Source organism: Anolis carolinensis, chromosome 6, assembly GCF_035594765.1.
Source record: "Anolis carolinensis isolate JA03-04 chromosome 6, rAnoCar3.1.pri, whole genome shotgun sequence".
Lineage (NCBI taxonomy): Eukaryota > Metazoa > Chordata > Lepidosauria > Squamata > Dactyloidae > Anolis > Anolis carolinensis.
The window spans coordinates 14,351,731-14,371,891 of NC_085846.1; the positions used below are offsets into that span (position 1 = coordinate 14,351,731).

The 20,161-nt window shown below is 42.1% G+C and overlaps 2 protein-coding genes and 1 long non-coding RNA gene across 16 annotated transcripts in view; 2 read left to right on the forward strand and 1 right to left on the reverse strand.

Moving 5' to 3' along the window:
• LOC100553074 (myosin-10) overlaps positions 1–4,865 on the forward strand; it is a 79,287-nt gene extending 74,422 nt beyond the window's left edge. For all 13 annotated transcript variants that reach the window (XM_008117179.3, XM_016996062.2, XM_016996063.2 and 10 more), the window contains one exon: positions 974–4,865. In XM_008117179.3, the coding sequence (XP_008115386.2) occupies positions 974–1,157 (184 nt within the window). In that variant the 3' untranslated portion in view covers positions 1,158–4,865. The remainder of the gene's footprint in view (positions 1–973) is intronic.
• Positions 4,866–7,199: 2,334 nt separating this feature from the next.
• On the forward strand, positions 7,200–17,051 carry isoc2 (isochorismatase domain containing 2). Of its 2 annotated transcripts, XM_008117192.3 has the most exons (6): positions 7,200–7,341; positions 11,726–11,864; positions 12,914–13,126; positions 13,618–13,688; positions 14,181–14,298; positions 16,226–17,051. In XM_008117192.3, exons 2-6 carry the CDS (start codon positions 11,733–11,735, stop codon positions 16,304–16,306), a joined length of 615 nt encoding a protein of 204 aa, XP_008115399.1. In that variant the 5' UTR covers positions 7,200–7,341; positions 11,726–11,732; the 3' UTR covers positions 16,307–17,051. The 2 variants fall into 2 exon arrangements, with proteins under 2 accessions (XP_008115399.1, XP_062814198.1); XM_062958128.1 differs by lacking the exon at positions 7,200–7,341 and having other exon boundaries at positions 14,185–14,298.
• On the reverse strand, positions 14,858–20,144 carry LOC134292621 (uncharacterized). Its single transcript, XR_009999873.1, has 2 exons — positions 20,018–20,144; positions 14,858–15,137 (listed from the first exon to the last, which is right to left on the reverse strand). It is a non-coding gene; the product is annotated as an uncharacterized LOC134292621 (long non-coding RNA).
• Between the last annotated feature and the right edge of the window lie 17 nt (positions 20,145–20,161).

The window sequence follows — 20,161 nt, forward strand, 5'->3', positions numbered from 1 at the left end:
CAAGCTTTGAACTACACCTCTCCTAGTAGTGGAGAGAGGTTTTTTAAAGTTAAGCTTTTGCTTCCCATTCCTGGCTGTTATCTCCTTGTAGATGCAGTGCACATGTGACTATGCTAGAGGCTTTTCTCAGTCAAATAAGTAATCCAGACTCAGCTGGGGATGCAAAAGAGAAAGAGGTGTTCTCCAGACAATAATGGGATAAAGGATTTATGCTTCTCACATTGACACCAGTGAAATCTATCTGTAGCCTTAGCCTCATGCTCATTTTTCCCCAAAAAATCAAAGCCATTACCCAAACCAAAAAGCATCTGGGAGCAATACTCTGTTCCAGGTATTTATTTATCGTGTCAGAAGCGAACTGAGGGTACAGTTGTAATGTATTTCAAAACACAAAGTTAATGTATTTCAAAACACAAAGAGTGAGACATCACCTTGCAGCTTGTAGGAATGTTCCTAGTCTCCCAATTCGTTTGTGACGCTGTTGTTAATATATAGCTTTCAACTAACACTTTTAAAAATGTTTTTAAAGTGGTTTTGTGTTCAACCCTCTCCAATCTCACTTTACCAAGTGGATTAGAAGCCATTAGAGCAAGGTTGAGCAACTGCAGTGAGTCTAGAGTCAGTTGGAAAAAGCTCAGCATTCACTGGAAATAAATTCCTCAGTTTGAAAAACTGAGTGTTTTTTAAAATAAAACTGTGCAGAGAGGTTTCTGCACCATGCTAAAATGTGAACTGCAGCTCTTGAAGACAATTAAGCATAATCCCATCTTTTGAACTAAGGAAGAAAAGAGCAGTCTGACCTGAAGGCCATAGCATTAGCTTTGGCGGGCCATATTTTTCTCACCCCTGAAATCAAGTTAGCTTTTTTACAGTGTTTGGGGTGTGTACTTCTAACTGTAAGGAGGGGAGGTAGCTAAGATTGGATGCTGTGGTATCAATGCCATTTCTCTTTCTCCCTTCTCTCCTGTCACAGACGCACACCGCTGAGCTTCACCACCCGAACTGTGCGGCAGGTCTTCCGTCTTGACGGCGTCTCTGATGAGGAGACCGAAGACCCGGAGAGCGACTCTCCCTCCACCAACCACAAGCCTCTGACACCTTCCCAAGGGCCGCCGCAGCCAGCGACCCCTACTGAAGAGCCAGCCCAGACTGACTGAGGAGGGGGAGCCAGACCCTAGGTGGGTGGGTTGGATTTGCAGGGAAGGGGCGGAGGAAGAGTGGACGACAGGGGGCCCTTATCTTGCACACCTTCTGACACATAACACAAAACAATAACAACACATTATCATCCCCGGATCCCATGGCCAACCGCAACTCCTCTTCCAAGAGCCTCTCCCCGCTCTTTGAGGGCAACTCCTCCTTGTATCAGCCTGCACTTTAATATCGACCACCCCTGAGGGGTGAATGTTGAGGAGGAGGGAAATTCTGAGGTGAGCTACGGTTGAAGTTTTTAATAGATTGAACAGGAGAAAAAAATAATCAGAATTGAGAAAGCCATTTTTTCTTGCAACTTCTCCCTCTTTTTCCTCCTCTTCCCTGCCCAACTCTAGTTTAAATAAAGATATAGATATATATATAACGAATTCCTAGCCCACCATTTTCAAATAACTAAATAATATTGAAACTGGTCAGTAGACACAGGGCTGGGTTGGGGCTTGGCTGGACCCATCCAGCACTGCAGCTGCTTTTTTGAGTACAAGTTGTGGTTTAGACTAGAGTCAGGGAAACTACTTTTGAGAGACTGCAACTCCCAGAATTGTAGTCCTTCAAAAGCTAATTTTTGCAAGCCTGGATTCCACAAGCCTTTTGCCTTGCCCTGAAATGCAGCCAGCTCTAGCACGGGTTTGCCATTTGGTTTCCCCTTCACCCAGCTCTGAGAAGGAACGGTACTCGGGGGGGCCTCCTGTTTCCTTGCTTCTCATGTCATGCCACTGCAAAGGTCTCCTTTTCATCTCTCCTTTTCTTTTCCTCGAAGGGGGGGCTGGTGCTTCCGAAGCCCCTCAGATTTCCTTCACACGAAGGCTATAAGGAATTTTCTATCATCTCTGAAAGGCTGCTCCTTGCAGCACACTCACACACCTCAGCTTGGTGGAGGTTATTTGGACCCTCTGCCGGCCTCTTGCGCCTGTAAAATCACGAGGAATTAACTGGAAGCCTGTTCATCTCAGCCAGCCTTCTCCAGTTTTGGATCAGGACCTGGGTTCCATCATCTCTGCATATCGTTGCCAGCAGCCAAGAGCACTTTGATTTCTCCCTGACCCACCCTAACCCCAACCCTGAACTTGCTGTGGTGGTAATTTCTTTAAAAAAAAAAACTTACAGTGAAGAAGTTAGGATTTGCAAACTGCATAGATTCAACAGCAAAACCAGGCGAGATGGTATACCATATCTTAAACCTGTTCCATCTTGACTGATTGCACATGTATAGTAACTAACAAAGAATTTTGGTTTTCTAACAATTAAATTCATTGTGTTGTTGAAGGCTTTCATGGACAGAATCACTGGGTTGCTGTGAGTTTTCCGGGGAGTATAGCCATGTTCCAGAAGCATTCTCTCCTAACGTTTTGCTCACATCTATGGCAGGCATTCTCAGAGGTTGTGAGATCTGTTGGAAATTAGGCAAGTGACATTTATATATCTGTGGAATGCCCAGGATGGGAGAAAAAGGGTGAATTTTGCAATTGGCCACCTTGATTAGCATTGAAGAGCCTTGCAGCTTCAAACCTGACTGTTTCCTGCCTGTGGGAATCCTTTGTTGAGAGGTGTTAGCTGGCCCTGATTGTTTCCTGTCTAGAATTCCCCACGTTTTTTTTTTTTGAGACTCACAGCAACCCAATGAACTTCATTTTTCCTCCTGAAAGTTAGTTTTTAATTCTCTTAGGCTATAACTTTAGAAATATCCTGTTTTGAAGCTCTTAACTGCTGCATCTCTATAGCTACTCACCCTTTGCTTTGGGGCCCTTGACTTTTGCCACTGTTATTCTTGCCTACTTACCAAAATGAAAGTGTAATTGTCCTGGGAGAAAAGGACAGAGATTCAATTAAATTAGAAATCAAATGCTAGACTTTAGAATAAAGTGGGCAGTGAAGCAAATGATGCAAAATAAGTGTATCTCAAGGAATCATGGTGATTTATCTAACAAACAGGATTTTTTTCGACACTTAACTTGCCGTGCTGTGGCCCGAATCCAATTGCTAATCCCAACCAGAGTTGAACCTGTGTACGCAAAACGGCAAATTAACATTTAGGCAGTTTCTGTTGATTCAGGGGGTCCCACTCTTGTTGGCATTTGCTGTTGGAGCCAAACCTGTGAGGTTAGTAAAAATATAGAATCATAGAGTTGGAAGAGACCCCAAGGGTCATCCAGTCCAACCCCCTGCCATGGGGAACACACAATCAAAGCATTCCTGATAGATGGCCATCTAGCCTCTGCTTAAAAACCTTCAGAGAAGGAGACTCCACCATGCGTTGGGCAGTGTATTCAACTGCCAAACAGCTCTTGCCATCACTAAGTTCTTCCTAATGTTTCAGTGGATGCTCTTTTCATGTGAAGAATTCTGAGAGACCTCTGCAGCTGTTTCTAGCCTTCTTTTGGTTTTATTCCATTTTCCAGGAGAGCTTTTAATCTCTGGTTAGATGTAAACCTCCTTAATAAATTTGGGGGAATGGACAACTAGGAGCTAAGCAGGTTCCAGATTGTTACAAACTCTAACCTGCCCGCCTTCCCCTGTCTTAGGAACAATGCCTTTGCTCTGCTCACCCTGCTTCACTTGCTACTTTTATCCCCAGCATGTAGGTAACTAGCATGTGGAGGTGATATACATATACTATCATGTCAAAAGAAATGATAGAAATGTCTTTCATTGAAATTGCACATATGTGGAAGCTGCTGCTGCTTCCTTATAGGAAAATATATATATAAAGTGGCCCTTATTGGCAGTGTAAGAGCCTCTACTTATCCAGAGGCTATGGAATCCTCCCTTTCCTCACTTTGACATTGATCTGAATTCCTCATTAACGGTGTCCACACGTTGGCATTCACTTCCACTTCGTGCGAGGCTATAGGACAATACCATGCCTTTGACCTGTGTGCCCAAAGTTTGGGTATTTGCAGTCTAGTTCTTTGCATGTTTACTCAGAAACCAGACCCTTGGCTGTCAAAGGAGCTTCCTCTTGGATGAAGGCAGGTAGGATTTCAGATCCAATAATATCCAGCACTTATATAGCACTTTAGTGTTTCAGAGTGTTTTGCATTCATTATCTCAGTATAAACTTTGGATCTAACTGCGTGCACCTTTTGTAAGCCAGCAGTAGATGGGCAAAAGAAGTCTGTCCAAACCCTGCACTTAAAAAAAAGAGTTCAAGTGTGAAGAGTTTGCAAATCCTAGCTTGGACGCCTAGTCAAAAACATCCAGAAGTGTCTGCTCTTCTCAATTCAGGAACCGGCTCGGGGTGGGCCTTGCCTTCTCTCTATATATAAATACGATTTTTATGTTTTGCATGGTGGTTTCTTGTCTTAATTTGTTTTTATTCTGTCATACTATTATTATTATTATTTGTATTTTGTTTCTAACAAAAGTATTTTCTTCTGAATGACTTGATTTGTGTTTTCTTTTCCTCAAACCCAGGGGGTTTGCATTTTTTAAAATATATATATATATATCTTTTTGTCTCTTCCTTCCTGCGCCAACCCACCCCTCTACCTTGCTGCTTGGATCTGTTTGGAAATTCTTATCTTGATGTAAAGGGCCATAGCAATTATCCTGCTCCTTTTTTGTTAAAAAAATGAAAAGAAACAAAGAAAAAAAAAGAGAATACTTTTTAAGAAAAAGTATGTCTTCTATTAAAAGCTCATCTCAGATTACTGGTCTGCTGTGTGCAAATTTATTGGAGTCATCGTTACTGATTTATTTACATGACACTTTGGACATGTTAATCACTGATAATTTGGCCACAAGCATATATCTGAGCCTGGAAGTATTACTTTTGGACTATATATCCCAGTATCTCCCAGCTGGCATGGCTAGTGGCAATACTGGTTGAGAAATTTGGGGAGCTGTAGTCTAAGAATGTCATGAATATTTTTAAACAAAGATTATTTTTACTGCAATTTCAGTTACACAGACTCTATGTAATTACATTGAATCCACAAACAATCTACAGTTACATTGACTAACAAACAAAGAAAGGGGAATTAAATTTGTGCTCAGCATTCACATTATGCATACACATTCATTCATCCTCATTCATACATCACCATTTCTCCCGCTGATTCCTGGAGAAGAACATCTCTTAGGCCATTTGTCTAGTCATGGAAATATCTTGTTGCTGTGTTTTTGACCTAAGACGACCCTATCTTGGGGTTTTCGTGGCAAGAAGGGAGTTGCTTTTGCCTCAGGTCGAGAGAGTGTGACCTGCCCACTGAGGGACACATAACCAGGAAACAGTGTTGTCAAGATGGCAAAAGTTAATAAGGAAGATCACACAAGGAGAAGCTTATTGGACTATTGGATTATGACCTGTTATGATCACAACCTAATGGGTATTATGACCTGTTAGGATCATAACTTATTAGGTAGCAATTGCAAAGGTGTTTAGTTTATTGGATAATGGAAGATCAATGGGCACGTAGATATTTTGTTTCTATTTGGTGCTTTCAGCAGGCAAAGATTCAAGTAGACTTCTTTAAAATAATGTGTTTTATTCATAATGTACAGGTACATTTCTTGTCAGGTTAAACTTTAAAACGTTTCAGTTTGTATCTTTATAGTCTTTAACAGTTTGTTCAAATAACTATATTGCTCTGTACAGCTCTGTTTCATAAAAATCTACTTCCAAGGCACTCAAGCCTCAACTGTCTTTTAACTCCTAACACTAGCTTCTGACTCAAACGACTCAAGCCTCAACTGTCATTCCTCAATTTTTTTATCATGTCAGAAGCAACTTGAGAATATGCTGCAAGTTGCTTCTGGTGTGAGAGAATTGGCTGTCTACAGAGATATTGCCCATGGGGATGCCGAGATGTGTTACTGGGAGACTTCTCTCATGTCCCCGCAAGCTAGAGCTGACAGATGGAAGCTCACCCCGTCTCATGGATTTGAACCTGCAACCTTCAGGTCAGCAGTTCACAAGGGTTTAACCCATTGTGCCATTATTTTAAAAGGCATTTTAAACAGTCACTGGACTAGTCACAAGCCTCCCACTGCTTCAAGTCCATAGAGCTAAGAAAACTGCAAACCGAAGACATACACTTCAGGAAATACACCGACACATTATAAAACAGGCAAAACATTAAATAGAGGAAACCTGAGAAGGTTGCTATATCCAACAAAGCTGCCACTGTGCTTTTGCTTGAGCTTTATGGGATGTGCAAGGCTCTTCTCCTTTGCTGGGTTCACTGGATGCAAAAGACCTCTCTGTTTTGAACTCAAGTCTGCAGGTATGACCAATGCGTGGAGGCCAAAAGAGAAGGAAAAAAAGGGGGGGAGAAATGGGGACATTTTAAAAACATCTTATAAAGTGCTGTGGCAGAAGACTACCCATGTTTACTAAATGGAGACAATTGGAAAGTATGGAGTAATAGCAAAAAGAAAGGCAACTTGAGCACTTCATAAAACAAAAAGTGTTGGCCCTGACCTTATCCGAGAATTTGGCCTCACCCAATACCTGTATCACATGGGCAACGTGCATCTGAGCATGTGCAGAGTTCCTACCTTGGGAGTGGGGTGATGGCTCAGATTGAGGGCAGATCAACACCCAACAACTTATTCCTATAATCATCCTCCCCCCCCAAAAAAAAATCACACTGCCACCAGATACAGCTCTAAAGGGTGCATGTCTACATTGTAGAATTCATGCAGTTTGACACCATTTTAGCTGCCATGGCTGAATGCTTCGAAATCCTGGGATTTGTAATATAGTTGAGGCACCAGAACTCTGACAGAGAAGACTAAAAACGTTTCAAAACGACAACCCCCATGTTTCTATAACACTGAGCCATGGCAGTTAAAACGATGTCAAACTGCATTCATTCTACAATGTAGAGACACTTTGGAACGCCGGCTCTGCACAAATAAGAGAAGGAGCGCTGCCATTGGCTGGAGAGAAAGGAAGCATTCTGTCTCGTCCAAACTTCATATCAAGCGTCAGCTCATTGGCCATTGGTTGTGAAGTGGGCGTGGCTCTGCGTGCTTCGAGATCCCGCTTTTGATTGGCTGTCTGTCTGGAGCGTTCTAAGGAGCGGGAGGGGGGAGAATTTCCATAGCAGGGCTGGGATTGCTAAAGTGTAAGGCGGTTTGGATTCGCCATTTTGTTCGTGTGAACGCTACGTGGAGGTCGAGGTGGGTCTATATACCATTTCACCTTCTGAACGGCCAGAATGGTTAGCTGCTACCACCACCCGGGGGTTTATCTGTCTACACTGTAGAAGTAATGCGTTTTGAAATCACTTTACCTGCCATGGCTCAATGCTATGGAATCATAGAAGCTGTAGTTTTACATGGTGGGTAGCTTTAGCCTTCTCTGTCTACCAAAGAGTTCTGATGCCTCGCCACACTAGAAATCCCAGAATCCTATAGAACTGGGCCATGGCGATTAAAGCGGCGTCAAACTGAGTCAGTTCTACAGTGTAGCTGCACCCATTGTTTCCCCAGTGACTGCAGTCAGGGGCACGTTTAGCAAGAGGGTAAATTATGGGAATTGTAGCTCTACAAGGCCTTTAGCTTTCTGCACCCAAGAGTATTGGTGCCATGCCAAACTATAACTCCCAGGATTCCATAACACTGAGCCAAGCCAGTGAAAGGGTATTCACACTCGCCTCAATTGGACAAGAGCTTTTTCTCCCACCCTGGACTTTCTACAGATACATAAACCCACTTGCCTAGTTTCCAACAGACCTCACAACCTCTGAGGATGCCTGCCATAGATGTGGGTGAAATGCCAGGAGAGAATGCTTCTGGAACATGGCCATACAGCCCGGAAAACTCACAGCAGCCCAGTGATCCCGACCAGGAAAGCCTTCAACAATACATTAATTCTACAGTGTAGATGGAATCACACCCTCTCTGAAAAGACAATGCCAAACTTCTGAAAAAATAAATCTTACAAAGAAAAACATGAGAGGGTCACCACAGGTCAGAGAGACACATAACAACACTGGCTGATATGCATGAAAGGGCTTTCCTTTGATGCCTTGCTCACAGAACTCAAGTTTTTGAACTTGTCAGTAAACCAATACAGATTATGTTTAAACTAGGACATCTCAGAAGTTGCTAGCACAGTTTATCTCCATGGCCAGGACATTTTTTTCCTCCAAAAAAACATTCCAGTTGGCACATTAACCGTGGTTGTTAAAGCTGCTTCAACCCTATAGAGAAGGATGGACTGCAGTATCTGATCCTGGCTCATGCAGGAATGTAGAATGACTGGCTCTCTCTGAAAAGCAACTTTCCCAAACTGGCAACTACCTGATGCATTGTACTACAACTTCTATCATCCCCAGCCAATATGCATTTAATGTCTGTCCCACTCATTCCCTTTTGCATTTTGTGTTAATGTGCAAGAGTTAAAAAAATAGTTGGGGCAAGACAAAAAGGAAGAGTCTGAATGCGGATTATTGGATTGCTGTGAGTTTTCTGGTCTGTATGGTCATGTTCTAGAAGCATTCTCTCCTGACATTTCACCCACATCTATGGCAGGCATCCTCAGAGGTTGTGAGGTCTGTTGTAAACCAGGCAAGTGGGGTTTATATATCTGTGGAATGTCCAGGTTGGGAGAATGAATTCTTGCCTGTTTGAGGCAATTATGAATGTCGCAATTGGCCACCTTGATTAGCATTGAATGGCTTTTCAATTTCAAAGCCTGGCTGGAAGCAACCAGGGAGGACAACTTGATTAGCATTGAATGGCCTTTCAGCTTCAAAGCCTGGGTGCTTCCTGCCAGGCTTTGATTATGGAGATTATGCATGTTGTTGGACTGACTTCCATCTTCGCATTGACTATTCTGGTGGGACACGTAGTCCAGTAGCCTGATGTGCCCCAGTATTGCTGAATTGTGCAGTACTGTGGTTTCACCTCTTTAGACTTTAATTCTGCCCACCTTTAGCCACATTCATGCATTGAATTTCCCTGTGAGACAACAACAGGACTGCCGCTCGATCCCAAAATCAGGAAGTGTAAGTCCCATTATACAGGGCGTTTGAAAAAGAACTCCCTATTCACCATTTAATTTAATTCTTTTTTGAACACCCTGTATATAATGCCATGTTAAAATAGTGTCCCTTGTATAAAATGAGATTTTATAGGATTTTATTATGCTTATAAGGTTTTTAAATATATATATATTCTCAAGCTGTGGGTGCTTGAGTCAGTGGGTACAGAATCGGTGGATACAGGGGACCAGGTGTAAAAGCTTCACCTGGTAGAAATGGGTTTGTGTTGTTCCTTCATTGGCAGCAGAGGGAGCCCGCCTGCTTTAGCTGCCGCCTGACAAGATGAAAAATTACAGGGCTGGGATTGTGGACATGGCTAATTTATGAAGCAGTTTGGCTGGCCTTCGGTGACCTACTTTCTCCCAGCCTTAAATTACATTTCCGGGTTGTGCGGAAGATGAAATGAAAAGGGTATAAACAGAAGTCTAATCCGAACATTTAGCATGTAAAGTAATTTAGAATAATAATCGCTTTTTAACACTGTCACGTGTGCGCTCTCTTTTGGATAAAACAGAACGTCCAGATCCAACTGTGCTTTTATCAGTTGCAGAGGGGAAGAAGGGAGAAGCTTTGCTGATGGGGAAGTTTTCATGCTCTGTGCTCAAATCCGCATATACAGCTGCAAGGAAAACACTTGCCAAAATGCTAATTTTGGAAGGTTTTTTTTTGAGGGAGGACATCCTGCTTTTTATCAGATACCCAGCACCTTGAAATGTTAACTTTTGAAAACTACAAATCCCAGAATCCACCCAACTAGAGGTGATGCTGTCCAAAGTCTAGAAGAAGACCCTCCAGCTGTTATTGCAGCTGTAACTAACCCTACTCAGATGAAATAAGGAAAGGAATGATGGGAACTGCAGTCCAGCTGTATCTGAAGGGATATATGATCCCTATTCTTATGGGCTTTTATATTGTTTGTAATTATGGCAGCCTTATCAAATACCTGCCGATATTTTTATATATATGAAAATGGGTATGTGCGACCAAACAGCATCAAAATGTATTCAACTTAGCAAAAATAATTCATGAGGAAAAACAGACAAATTAGGAGAAGAAACAGCAATTGCTTTTGCATTGACTTACCAGGAAAGATAGGACCTTCCCTCTCCTCTGAGTCAAATCGCAACTATTTTTGCACTCTGCAGCAGTTGAAGTATGCTGAGGACAAAGGGGGAAAGGGAGAGAAACCAGGACGTTTTAAAAGCAGCTAAAAAGTGTGACAACGAAAGATTAATCGAGACTCTCCCTGCCAAATCAGGAATGTTGGATGGCATGTTATCATAGGATTTTCTTGGTAGGATTCATTGCACCGCAGGACATAAATCTGCCACAACTATTTATGCAAACTTACTGTTTTTCCTCCATAAATACTGTAAATCTATCTGTTCTCTCTTTACAAGAAGGAAGTATCCATCACCTTAAGTCCAGAGCTATAGCCAAAGAACTGGAGGCACAATAAATGCCCACTTGTGCTGTTTTGAGAAAAGTACCAGTATTTCTTCAAACTTGTGAAACTGTTTTGATGTTTACTTATGTTATTGATTTCATTGTTCAATTTGTTTTTACTGATTGTTTGAATAGTTTTATTTTGTGTGCTTTTTTATAGTTATAGCTATAGCTGGAGAGTAGGAATTCCTCTAAACCAAAGTTCCTTTTGAAAGTTTCATATTTCAGTGGCGATTGTTTACTTCCTATTGGACCCAACCTAAAGGGCAATACAGGTGTACTTCAGTTAACAAAGTAGATATGTTTCTGGGCATAAACTTGATACCAGAGGCAGAAATAACGTGGAAAATAATTGGGATGAATTTCTATACCACAAAACAGAAGAGCAGTTCAACATGTTTCAGCAAACCTATTTATTCAGGACTAATATCATGCACATTTGAAATGAAGCAACTAGGACAGGTAAGCCTGGTATGGGTAAATAAAATCATGTTGAACCCTTGAAGGCTTCTTACAATATGCATCCACTTGTCTTCTTTTCTTTCTTAAGAAACGCCCCACTTTTCTTATGATTCCCATTTTGGTGGCCAGACTTTGAGATCTTTGCATTGTTGACATGCCATCGGGGTAGCTAGTGAGATTGGCTCATTTGCTGTTCTTTTTTTTTCTTCGTTTTGCAGTTCTTGTACACTCAATAAGGGATTTTGAAGGCAGCTGCTGTTTAACTTGCCTCTTATAGGCAGGCACACACAAATGGGATCACCTAAAATAGAATTCGATTACTTTCCAATACAAGCTTTGATTGCATTATTTACTGCATACGTCCTGCTTTGATCCTTCACTGAAAGTCTGTGTTTCTCCAGCCCTCCTTCCCCATCCTCCCAATGCTGAGGCTGCTGAAATCATTCTAGCTAGCTAGAGGATTAGGAGGAGAAGGGGCATTTTAAAAAAAGAGCCTCTTGGTCATGAGACTAGGGTACACTTGTAGCTCTTTATATTTTAAAAATTAGAAACACCAAGAAGGAAACCTGTAGGACGTCTCTCACTTTGTTGTTTCTGTCTGCTCTCAGCCTGGCAATGTCAGTGGCACGGCTTGGGAAAGTGGCTCCCAAAACAAGCATCCTATTCCTGTGTGACATGCAAGAGAAATTTCGTCCCAACATCAGCTACTTCCCTCAGATTGTGTCTGTGGCAGCTCGGATGTTAAAGGTAAAAGATGAGCAAAGTGGTGATATTTTTGAAAATAATAATAATAATAAATCTTTATTTATATCCTGCTTTTCTCCCTAAATAGGACTCAAAGCAGCTCGCAACATTTTTAAAAATAACAATACAAATCAACCATACATACAACAATAAAGCCAACTATAAAATAAAGCATAAATAAAAGTTGTACTGAGAGAAACAGATGATGGAGATGGAGGAGCCAAGGAATGAATTCCATTACATAGTGTTTGTTGGTTATTATAAAGTAAAAGGAGGGACGTGCAAGTTGGTGTTTCCCCAAGGTGGCACTTTCTTGATGTGGTGGATGACAACTCCCATCTTCCCCAGACAGCGTGGCTGGAGATGATGTGGGTTATGCACCTCTTTAAGGTACTGATTTAGGAATTTGCTCCAGACAGTTTTGCAGAAGGGAATGTTCAGCTTGGTATGTGTACTGTCTTAATAGGTACATCCACTCGAATTAATGCACTTTGATACCACTTTAACTACCATGGCTCAATGCTGTGAATCCTGGGAACTGTAGTTTGGTGTGTCTCAGCGCCAAACAGAAGATTACATCTTCTGCTACATAGCCTTTGATTCCTCTCTCCAGTAACTGCACTTGAAACTACCTCATTGTAATTACATAGATGGGCACATGGGGTCAGTGTTATATCAGATTCTAGAAATAACGATATTCAAGGATATGCACTTCCTTTCTAAGGCCCCTTCTCCACTGCCCTATAATCCAGATTATCAAATCAAATATTCCATATTGTCTGCATTGAACTGGATTAAATGAGTCTACACTGCCATATAATCTTGTTCAAAACAGATAATCTGGATTATATATGGCAGCGTACAAGGGGCCTAAATTGCCAGCCCTGGAACACTGACTTACTAGGTTTACAGCTGCCAGAAGCCCTAGGCAAATATGGCCAGAGGGCTTGCTGACTTGGGGATTCTGGGAGCTATAGTAAAGCAAATTGTGCAAACTCTCCCAAGAACCCAGCAATCCTGCTCATTCCAACCTCTTTTCTACCCCCTGGCAGGTTGCCAAAGCACTAGAAATCCGCACAGTGGTAACTGAACAATATCCGCAAGGCTTGGGCCCGACAGTGCCAGAGCTGGGTGCTGAAGACCTCCCGAAATACCCCAAGACCTGCTTCAGCATGTTCATCCCAGAAGTGGAAAAAGAGATGGCGGCTGTTCCTGATCTGAAATCTGTGCTTTTATGTGGAATTGAGACACAGGCTTGCATCATGGTATGGCATCAGATGTTTGTGTTGTACTGTTGTGGATTTTATAGACTGGTAGGGCCCAAGAGGCCATGGTATATGAATCTCTAGGTTCAACCAGGGTCTTGCTTAATGCAAATCAACAGAGGCTCCTATTTAGATTACTCCTATTTAGATTACAATACATATAAGGATCCTAGAAAACAAGACATTTCTTTCTACCTCACACTTCACTCTATGACATGAAAGAATGAAGGAGGAAGATTAAAATAAATGCATTCTGACTGCCTTGAAGACTAACATTTGGTCGTCTGGATGTTTTGCGCCTCCAGTTCTTATACCCTGTTATCATGGGAACAGCCTCCATTTCAGAATGGACTGTCCCACTTTGGCCTTCTCCACATCTAGAGAACTAAACCACCCATCATCCCTGATCAACCTACAGACAATTGGGGATTATGCCACACTGGATTGCCATGTTTGACCTCAACATAGTATATATTCTTCTTTGGGTGCAGAGCACAGCCCTGGATCTCATGGAGCGAGGCCTGGATGTCCATGTCGTGGCAGATGCCTGCTCTTCTCGGAGGTGAGTGGCCTATCTTCTTACTGGTAACAATAGAGGAAGATGTGTCGTTGAAGGCTTTCATGGCCAGAATCACTGGGTTGTTGTGAGTTTTCCAGGCTGTATGGCCATGTTCTAAAAGCATTTTCTCCTAATGTTTTGCCCACATCTATGGCAGGCATCCTCAGAAGTTGAGGGTGGAAGATAATAGAGAAATAATAGACTCCTATACCCATTGGTACTGGTGTTTTCATTCACCCGCACTTGACAAAATAGATTATCTAGGCATTTTCTAGGTTCTCCAGGTGGTTCTGTATCATGCTGCCTCTGGAAGTTGACCATAGATTTGTACTGTAGGACCTAGCAATTCTTAAGAGAGGTCTCTTCTTTCAATATTTGCTAGCTTCTCCAACTTTATGATATATTTTCTCCAGAAATGGCTATTTCAGTAGGGTTCGCTATGACCTGTGTTTTTGTGTACCTATCTTCTTTCCCACATTCTTCTCCTTCTCTCAGTCAGGTGGACAGGATCATCGCACTGTCCCGGTTACGTCAAAGCGGGGCCTTCCTTACCACCAGTGAGGGACTTATCCTCCAGCTTGTCAGGGATGCTGCCCATCCCTGTTTCCGAGAGGTAATTCCTCAGTCCTGTTTCCTCCACCCTGCCACAGCTTTGTCCTCCCTCCTGTGTGATAGCCAGAGCATAGGAGAATTACAGCCAGCCCTCCACATTCACTGACGTTAGGGGCACAAAAGTGAAAAAATGCAAATAAATAATTCGGGGGTTTTTTACTAGCTGAAAGATCTAGTAAAGATCTAGGTGTTTCAAGGTCTTCTAGTATGAGTCTATGGTTGACTTCACTGGAAGTTGACCATAGAATTGCACTGGAAGACCTAGATATTCATAGAGACCTGTTTGATCAAATCTGCAAAAAATCATAACGGCAAATGTCTAGGGATGACAGGCCACAACTCCCAGAATCCCTTGACTGGTGTTTGAGGGATTTTGGGCGCAGTAGTCCCCCTACCCTTTTCCATTCTCTGCCCTTGATCTTTGCATAGACATGACAAATAAGCTATTTGCCACAACCATAACCTGTTTACCTTTTTTCCCCTTGGCACTCACGTGTCCACGTTCACATGAGAGAGATAACAATATATAAATACTGTTGGCAAATAAAGATAACAGTTGATCCAGTTGATGTGGCAGACGCTCGTTCATGATACTTGTGCCATAGAACAGGTATTTTGGTTTTGTTTTGCCCCTTTTAAGCTGCCCCAAGGATTATTTTTGAAATAATAAGTGGCTTTTCGAAGGTTAAGGTAAGTCTGCAGATTTCCAAATTTGAGGAATTTATGACTGTTCAGATGTTGTTGGATTGCAATACCATCATCCTTGATTATGCTGGCCAGGAAGTTGTTGTCCCACATTCTGGAGGGTCCCACATTCTCCATCACGTTGACTGGAGATTTCTAAAAGGTAAAAAGATTTAAAAAATAATTATTAGGAGATGAATGGACAGAATGTGGTCTATCAAGAATTTGAAGACAAGCTCTATGAGAAGCATCTTAGAGAACTGGATAGGTTTAGCTTGAAGAAAAGAAGGTTAAGAGGGATACGATGGCCATATTTAAATATCTGAAAGGATGTCACATTGAGGAGGAGATAGGCTTGGATTCTGCTGTCCAGAGACTGGGATAAAGAGCAATGGACTCAAATTGCAGGAAAAGAGATTCCACCTAAATATTAGGAAGAACTTCCTGGCAACCAGAGCTGTTTAACACAACCCAGCACCAGTAGCCAAAAGTGATAAAAAGAACAAAATCACACAGACTGATGTTATCTCTTCCTTAGGAGGCTTTTTTTCATAGCAAAATAATATGGTTGCACTATTTACAAAAATAAGGTTTCCATAACACAAATAAAGTTCTGTATACTTCCTTTTTTGCTTCCATGCTGGGCTTCTTTCTCATGCATATAAACAGCTTCGCTCTCACGGAGCCTTCTCTCACATCAGACTTACACAGGAGCTTCACCCAGTAGCTTTTATACACAGCAGCCTTCGCACTGGAGCTTCACACAATGTCTTTTCACACACAGCAGTTTTAAACACAGCAGCCTTCACACTGGAGCTTTACACACGAGGCCTTCAACCTGGGGCTTTCTCACCGAAGCGTCTCATACTAGGCCTTCTAACACTGAGGCTTCTCTCACTGGGCCTTCTCTCACAGAAGCTGACTAGCAATGAGGCCTACTAAGCTACAGGCACACCTGCTTATATTGAACAGCAGCTTTTGCTGAGTCATTGTATCCATTTAACCCTTTCAGTGCTTGACTCACATTTTTTGTAATTAAAAATACCTAGTTAATTTTTAATATTTCTGACATGGTAATATGCAGCCTTGGAGGATTGAGGAGTCTCCTTCTCTAGAGGTTTTTAAGCAGAACCTGGATGGCCATCTGTCAGGAATGCTCTGATTGTGGGTTCCTGCATGACAGGGGGTTGGACTAGATGACTCTTGTGGTCTCTTCCAACTTTACAATTCAATGTCTTTTTCAGATCCAGAAGCTTATTAAGGAACCTGCTCCAGACAGTGGGCTACTTCCCCTCCTAACAAGATCAAACCCCCTTTTCAGCTAGCTCCATTGCTGTTCAATAAAGCATCATCCTTCTTCATCAAAATATCTCCAGCCAATACGTTTGATTGCTGCTGCGCTTTGGATAGAAGAAACAGAATGAAGACCGGCCATTTGAATTTTTAAGCAAGACAACTATAAGGTTGTAAGTGTGTAAATCCACACTTTGAAGGCTTTTTAAGGTTAGTCATTGGGGTGAAAGGAACACTTCTTTTGCATGTATTGAAAGCACTGGGTTCAAAAGTAGTATTTCTCACTTTTCTGGGTGTGGAGAGACATCTTGAAAAAGTAACTATTATGAATTACAACTCCCAGGCCATTCCAGATTTTAGTGTTGTAGTAAAAAAATGTAATTTTTCCAAGCTGGTGGAGAGAAGGAAGGATTTCTCGGCGGAAGAGGAGTCTTGTCCAAAAGATATCATGACTATACATGTTTATGCCCTCTCATACCTACTTGTGCTATGATTATGTTTTAATTGCCATGGCTTCAACCTATGAAATCCTGGGATTTGTAGTTTGGAGCACTAGGCTCTGTCCCTCACTAAACAGAATTCCATAGGATGCAACCTTGGCAGTTAAAGTGGAATCAAAGCATCATAAGAATATACGTTGAAAGAGACTTTACTACGCAATCTGTATGAAAAGGTTTTTAATTCTTGCATTTATTAAAAAATATGATTCTGCAACTGGGAAAATTCCATCATTTGTAAACAGAGCAAAAGATGTTGAAATAAACATTTGCACATACATATTTATTGCATTTTGTATTTTGATTGTTCTCCTTAGAGACAACACCTTGAATTTGGAATGATGTGGATGTTTTGCACATATTGAAGGCACTGGGTTCCAAAGAATTGTAGTTTTACAAAGTCATTCGCATTTTTCTCCAAAGAGGGTTGTTTCTCCCCCCCCCCCCCCCAAAAAAATAAAATCCAGAATTCCATATCATTGAATCATTGCAGTTACAGTCAAACTGTATTAATTCTACAGTGTATATCAGACATGGGCAAACTTCGGCCCTCCAGGTGTTTTGGACTTCAACTCCCACAATTCCTAACAGCTGGTAGGAATTGTCAGTTGAAGTCCAAAAAACCTGGAGGGCCAATGTTTGCCCAAGCCTGGTGTCGATGCACCCCAGGTTGCTTGTTGTTTCCATTAGTTAGCAGCTATTCAGTTGCATTGTGAGATCCAGTATTAGATTCTTTTCCCTGCCACTGTTTAAGACTAGGATTATCATGTACAATTTTTGCAATCTCTGGGTTTTTTTTTTCAAAAAACACTGAACAGAAGTAAATTCCACAAGCATTCCTGCCTCCCCAGCGATGAGGCAGGACAAGATGTACCTGATTTTAAACAAATTGGTTTAACACAACCTCCATAGCTCCTCCTGTGGCATAGGAGGCACTTACACTGTGGAATTAATGCAGTTTGACAACACTTTAATAGCCCTGGCTCCATACTGTGGCGTTATGGAAGGCACCAATAGTTTGGTAGAGAAGGCTAAAAATCTTGTAAAACCACAACTCCCATGATTGCATAGCATTGAGCCATGGCAGTCAAAGTAATGTCAGACTGCATTAATTCTGCAGTGTGGAGATATATATAAAACCTATGCTTATATACAATTACCTGGTAAGAAAGGATCACCATATATACAATATAGTGTGTGTATGTATATGTATATGTGTGTATGTGTGTGTGTGTGTGTGTGTGTGTGTGTATATATATATATATATATATATATATATATAAATTATTATACATGTGTATATATGTGTGTCTGTATATAAAGTATACATGTATGTATATATGTGTATGTGTATATATACAAAGTATACATATGCGTATATGTGTGTATAAAGTATACATGTGTATGTATATATCTGTGTGTATGTATGTATGTATGTATATATATATATATAGTATACATGTCTGTGTATATGTGTGTGTGTAAATATAAAGTATACATGTGTGTATGTATATATGTGTTTGTGTGTGCGTATACATATATAAAGTATACATATGTGTATGTGTGTATATATATAAGAATTAGAGAAGAAAATAAGTAGTTCCCTGGCCCAACAGAATGACTATGTCCCTTTATAGGATGGGAGCCTCGTCCCCAAAACGACCTCTCCAAACTCCATTTATGCCGCACTGCCCCTTTAAGACCCAACTTTCCCCTGTTCTGCGCCCTCATCACAACACCAGCAACACGTGCCTGCCCACGTGCTCGCAACCCTGAACAGCCTCCCGTGCTCCCTCTCCCGCCGCCTTCTCATTGGCCAAAACTGGGTCAGGCTCCTCCCACCCTCTGCGCTGCCATTGGCCAAAACTAGGTCAGAGCCCCACCTGCCCCATGGCAAGCGCACATGACAGAAGGAGAACCGTGTTTGCAAATCTCATGCTCTGACGCTGCCGATTGGCGGAGAGGGGCAGGCGGGGCTCCGCCCACCCTGGCCTCCCGGCTCCTCCCACTTCCAAGGTTGCAAAAGGAGGGGGAAGTTTGGAGGCAGAGGCAAAGTTGAAAGTGTAGTTTTCCTTAGTTAAAAGGTATTGGTAAAATATAAACAATTGGGACACTTTGATTGCAAGCTCCCCTTGTCCAGAAATATTGGAAAATAAATAAAGCTTCAGGGCGTGCAATATATTGTCATGATGATGATGATGAAAGTGCAGGATTAAAAGCCCCAAAAATTGACTTTTCCAACTCGTTTAAGACTTTAGTTAGAAAAAAGATCCCCAAATCACCCCTTTCCGGCCATAGAACTGAGAGATTATTGGATGAAACAGATACAAGCTCGATCTATTGTGATCTACTGCCTGATCTCTATTTCCTGAAGTTTTGGGATGGAGATCTCCATGGATCTATTTACAGAATTAATGCAGTTTAGCTGCCATGACTCAAGGCGATGAAGTTATTATGGGAGTTGTAGTTTCACAAGGTCCTTCTCTGGCCAAACTACAAACCCCAGGATTCCACAGCAGTGAAACTGCATTAGACCTCTTTTTTTTCCTAAAGTTTTGGGATGGAGGTCTCTTAGGATCCATTTACACTAGAGAATGAATGCAGTTTAACTGCCATGACTCAAGGCGATGAAGTTATTATAGGAGTTGTAGTTTCACAAGGCCCTTCTCTGACCAAACTACAAACCTCAAGATTCAATTTCCTGATGTTTTGGGATGGAGATTTCCTAGGATCTATTTACACTAGAGAATTAATGCAGTTTAACTCCCATGACCCAAGACGATGAAGTCATGGGAGTTGTAGTTTCACAAGGTCCTCCTCTGACCAAACTACAAACCCCAAGATTCAATTTCTTGAAGTTTTGGGACGGAGATCTCCTAGGATCCATTGACACTATAGAATGAATGCAATTTAACTCCCATGACCCAAGACGATGAAGTCATGGGAGTTGTAGTTTCACAAGGTCCTTCTCTGGCCACACTACAAACCCCAGGATTCCATAGCAGTGAAATTGCATTAGTAGAGTGTGGATGCCCCTCCACTGTTGCTGATTTATTCATTTCAGGGGCAACACTTTCCTCTCTCCCTCCGTCTGCGGGAATCTCTTTCAGTTCAATGAGATCTGCCTGTTGATGTTGTTGTTGTCGTCGTCGCCCCCCCCCCCCCCCCCCGTTCCTTTTTGATTCCCTGGCACACCGATGCACTTGCAGTTTTCCGAGTCCCCGCAAGGAAAGCTTTCTCACCCACCTTTTGGGGAAGGTCCTTCTCGGAGCCGGTTGGCTGCTAAATTTGGAGCGAGGCGGGCGAGGCGGGGGCTACCGCCTGCCCCTTGGAGATTATTTCCAAGCTGGTGCTGGAAGGAGAGGGATCGATCTCGCAGAGGAGGAAGCC

Excerpts from the sequence above, each read along its gene's own strand:
- isoc2 (XM_008117192.3), top strand. The coding sequence starts at position 11,733 with ATGTCAGTGGCACGGCTTGGGAAAGTGGCTCCCAAAACAAGCATCCTA. Across the intron at positions 13,127-13,617 it reads AGACACAGGCTTGCATCATG|AGCACAGCCCTGGATCTCAT; the intron begins GTATGGCATCAG and ends CTTTGGGTGCAG. Across the intron at positions 13,689-14,180 it reads GATGCCTGCTCTTCTCGGAG|TCAGGTGGACAGGATCATCG; the intron begins GTGAGTGGCCTA and ends TCCTTCTCTCAG.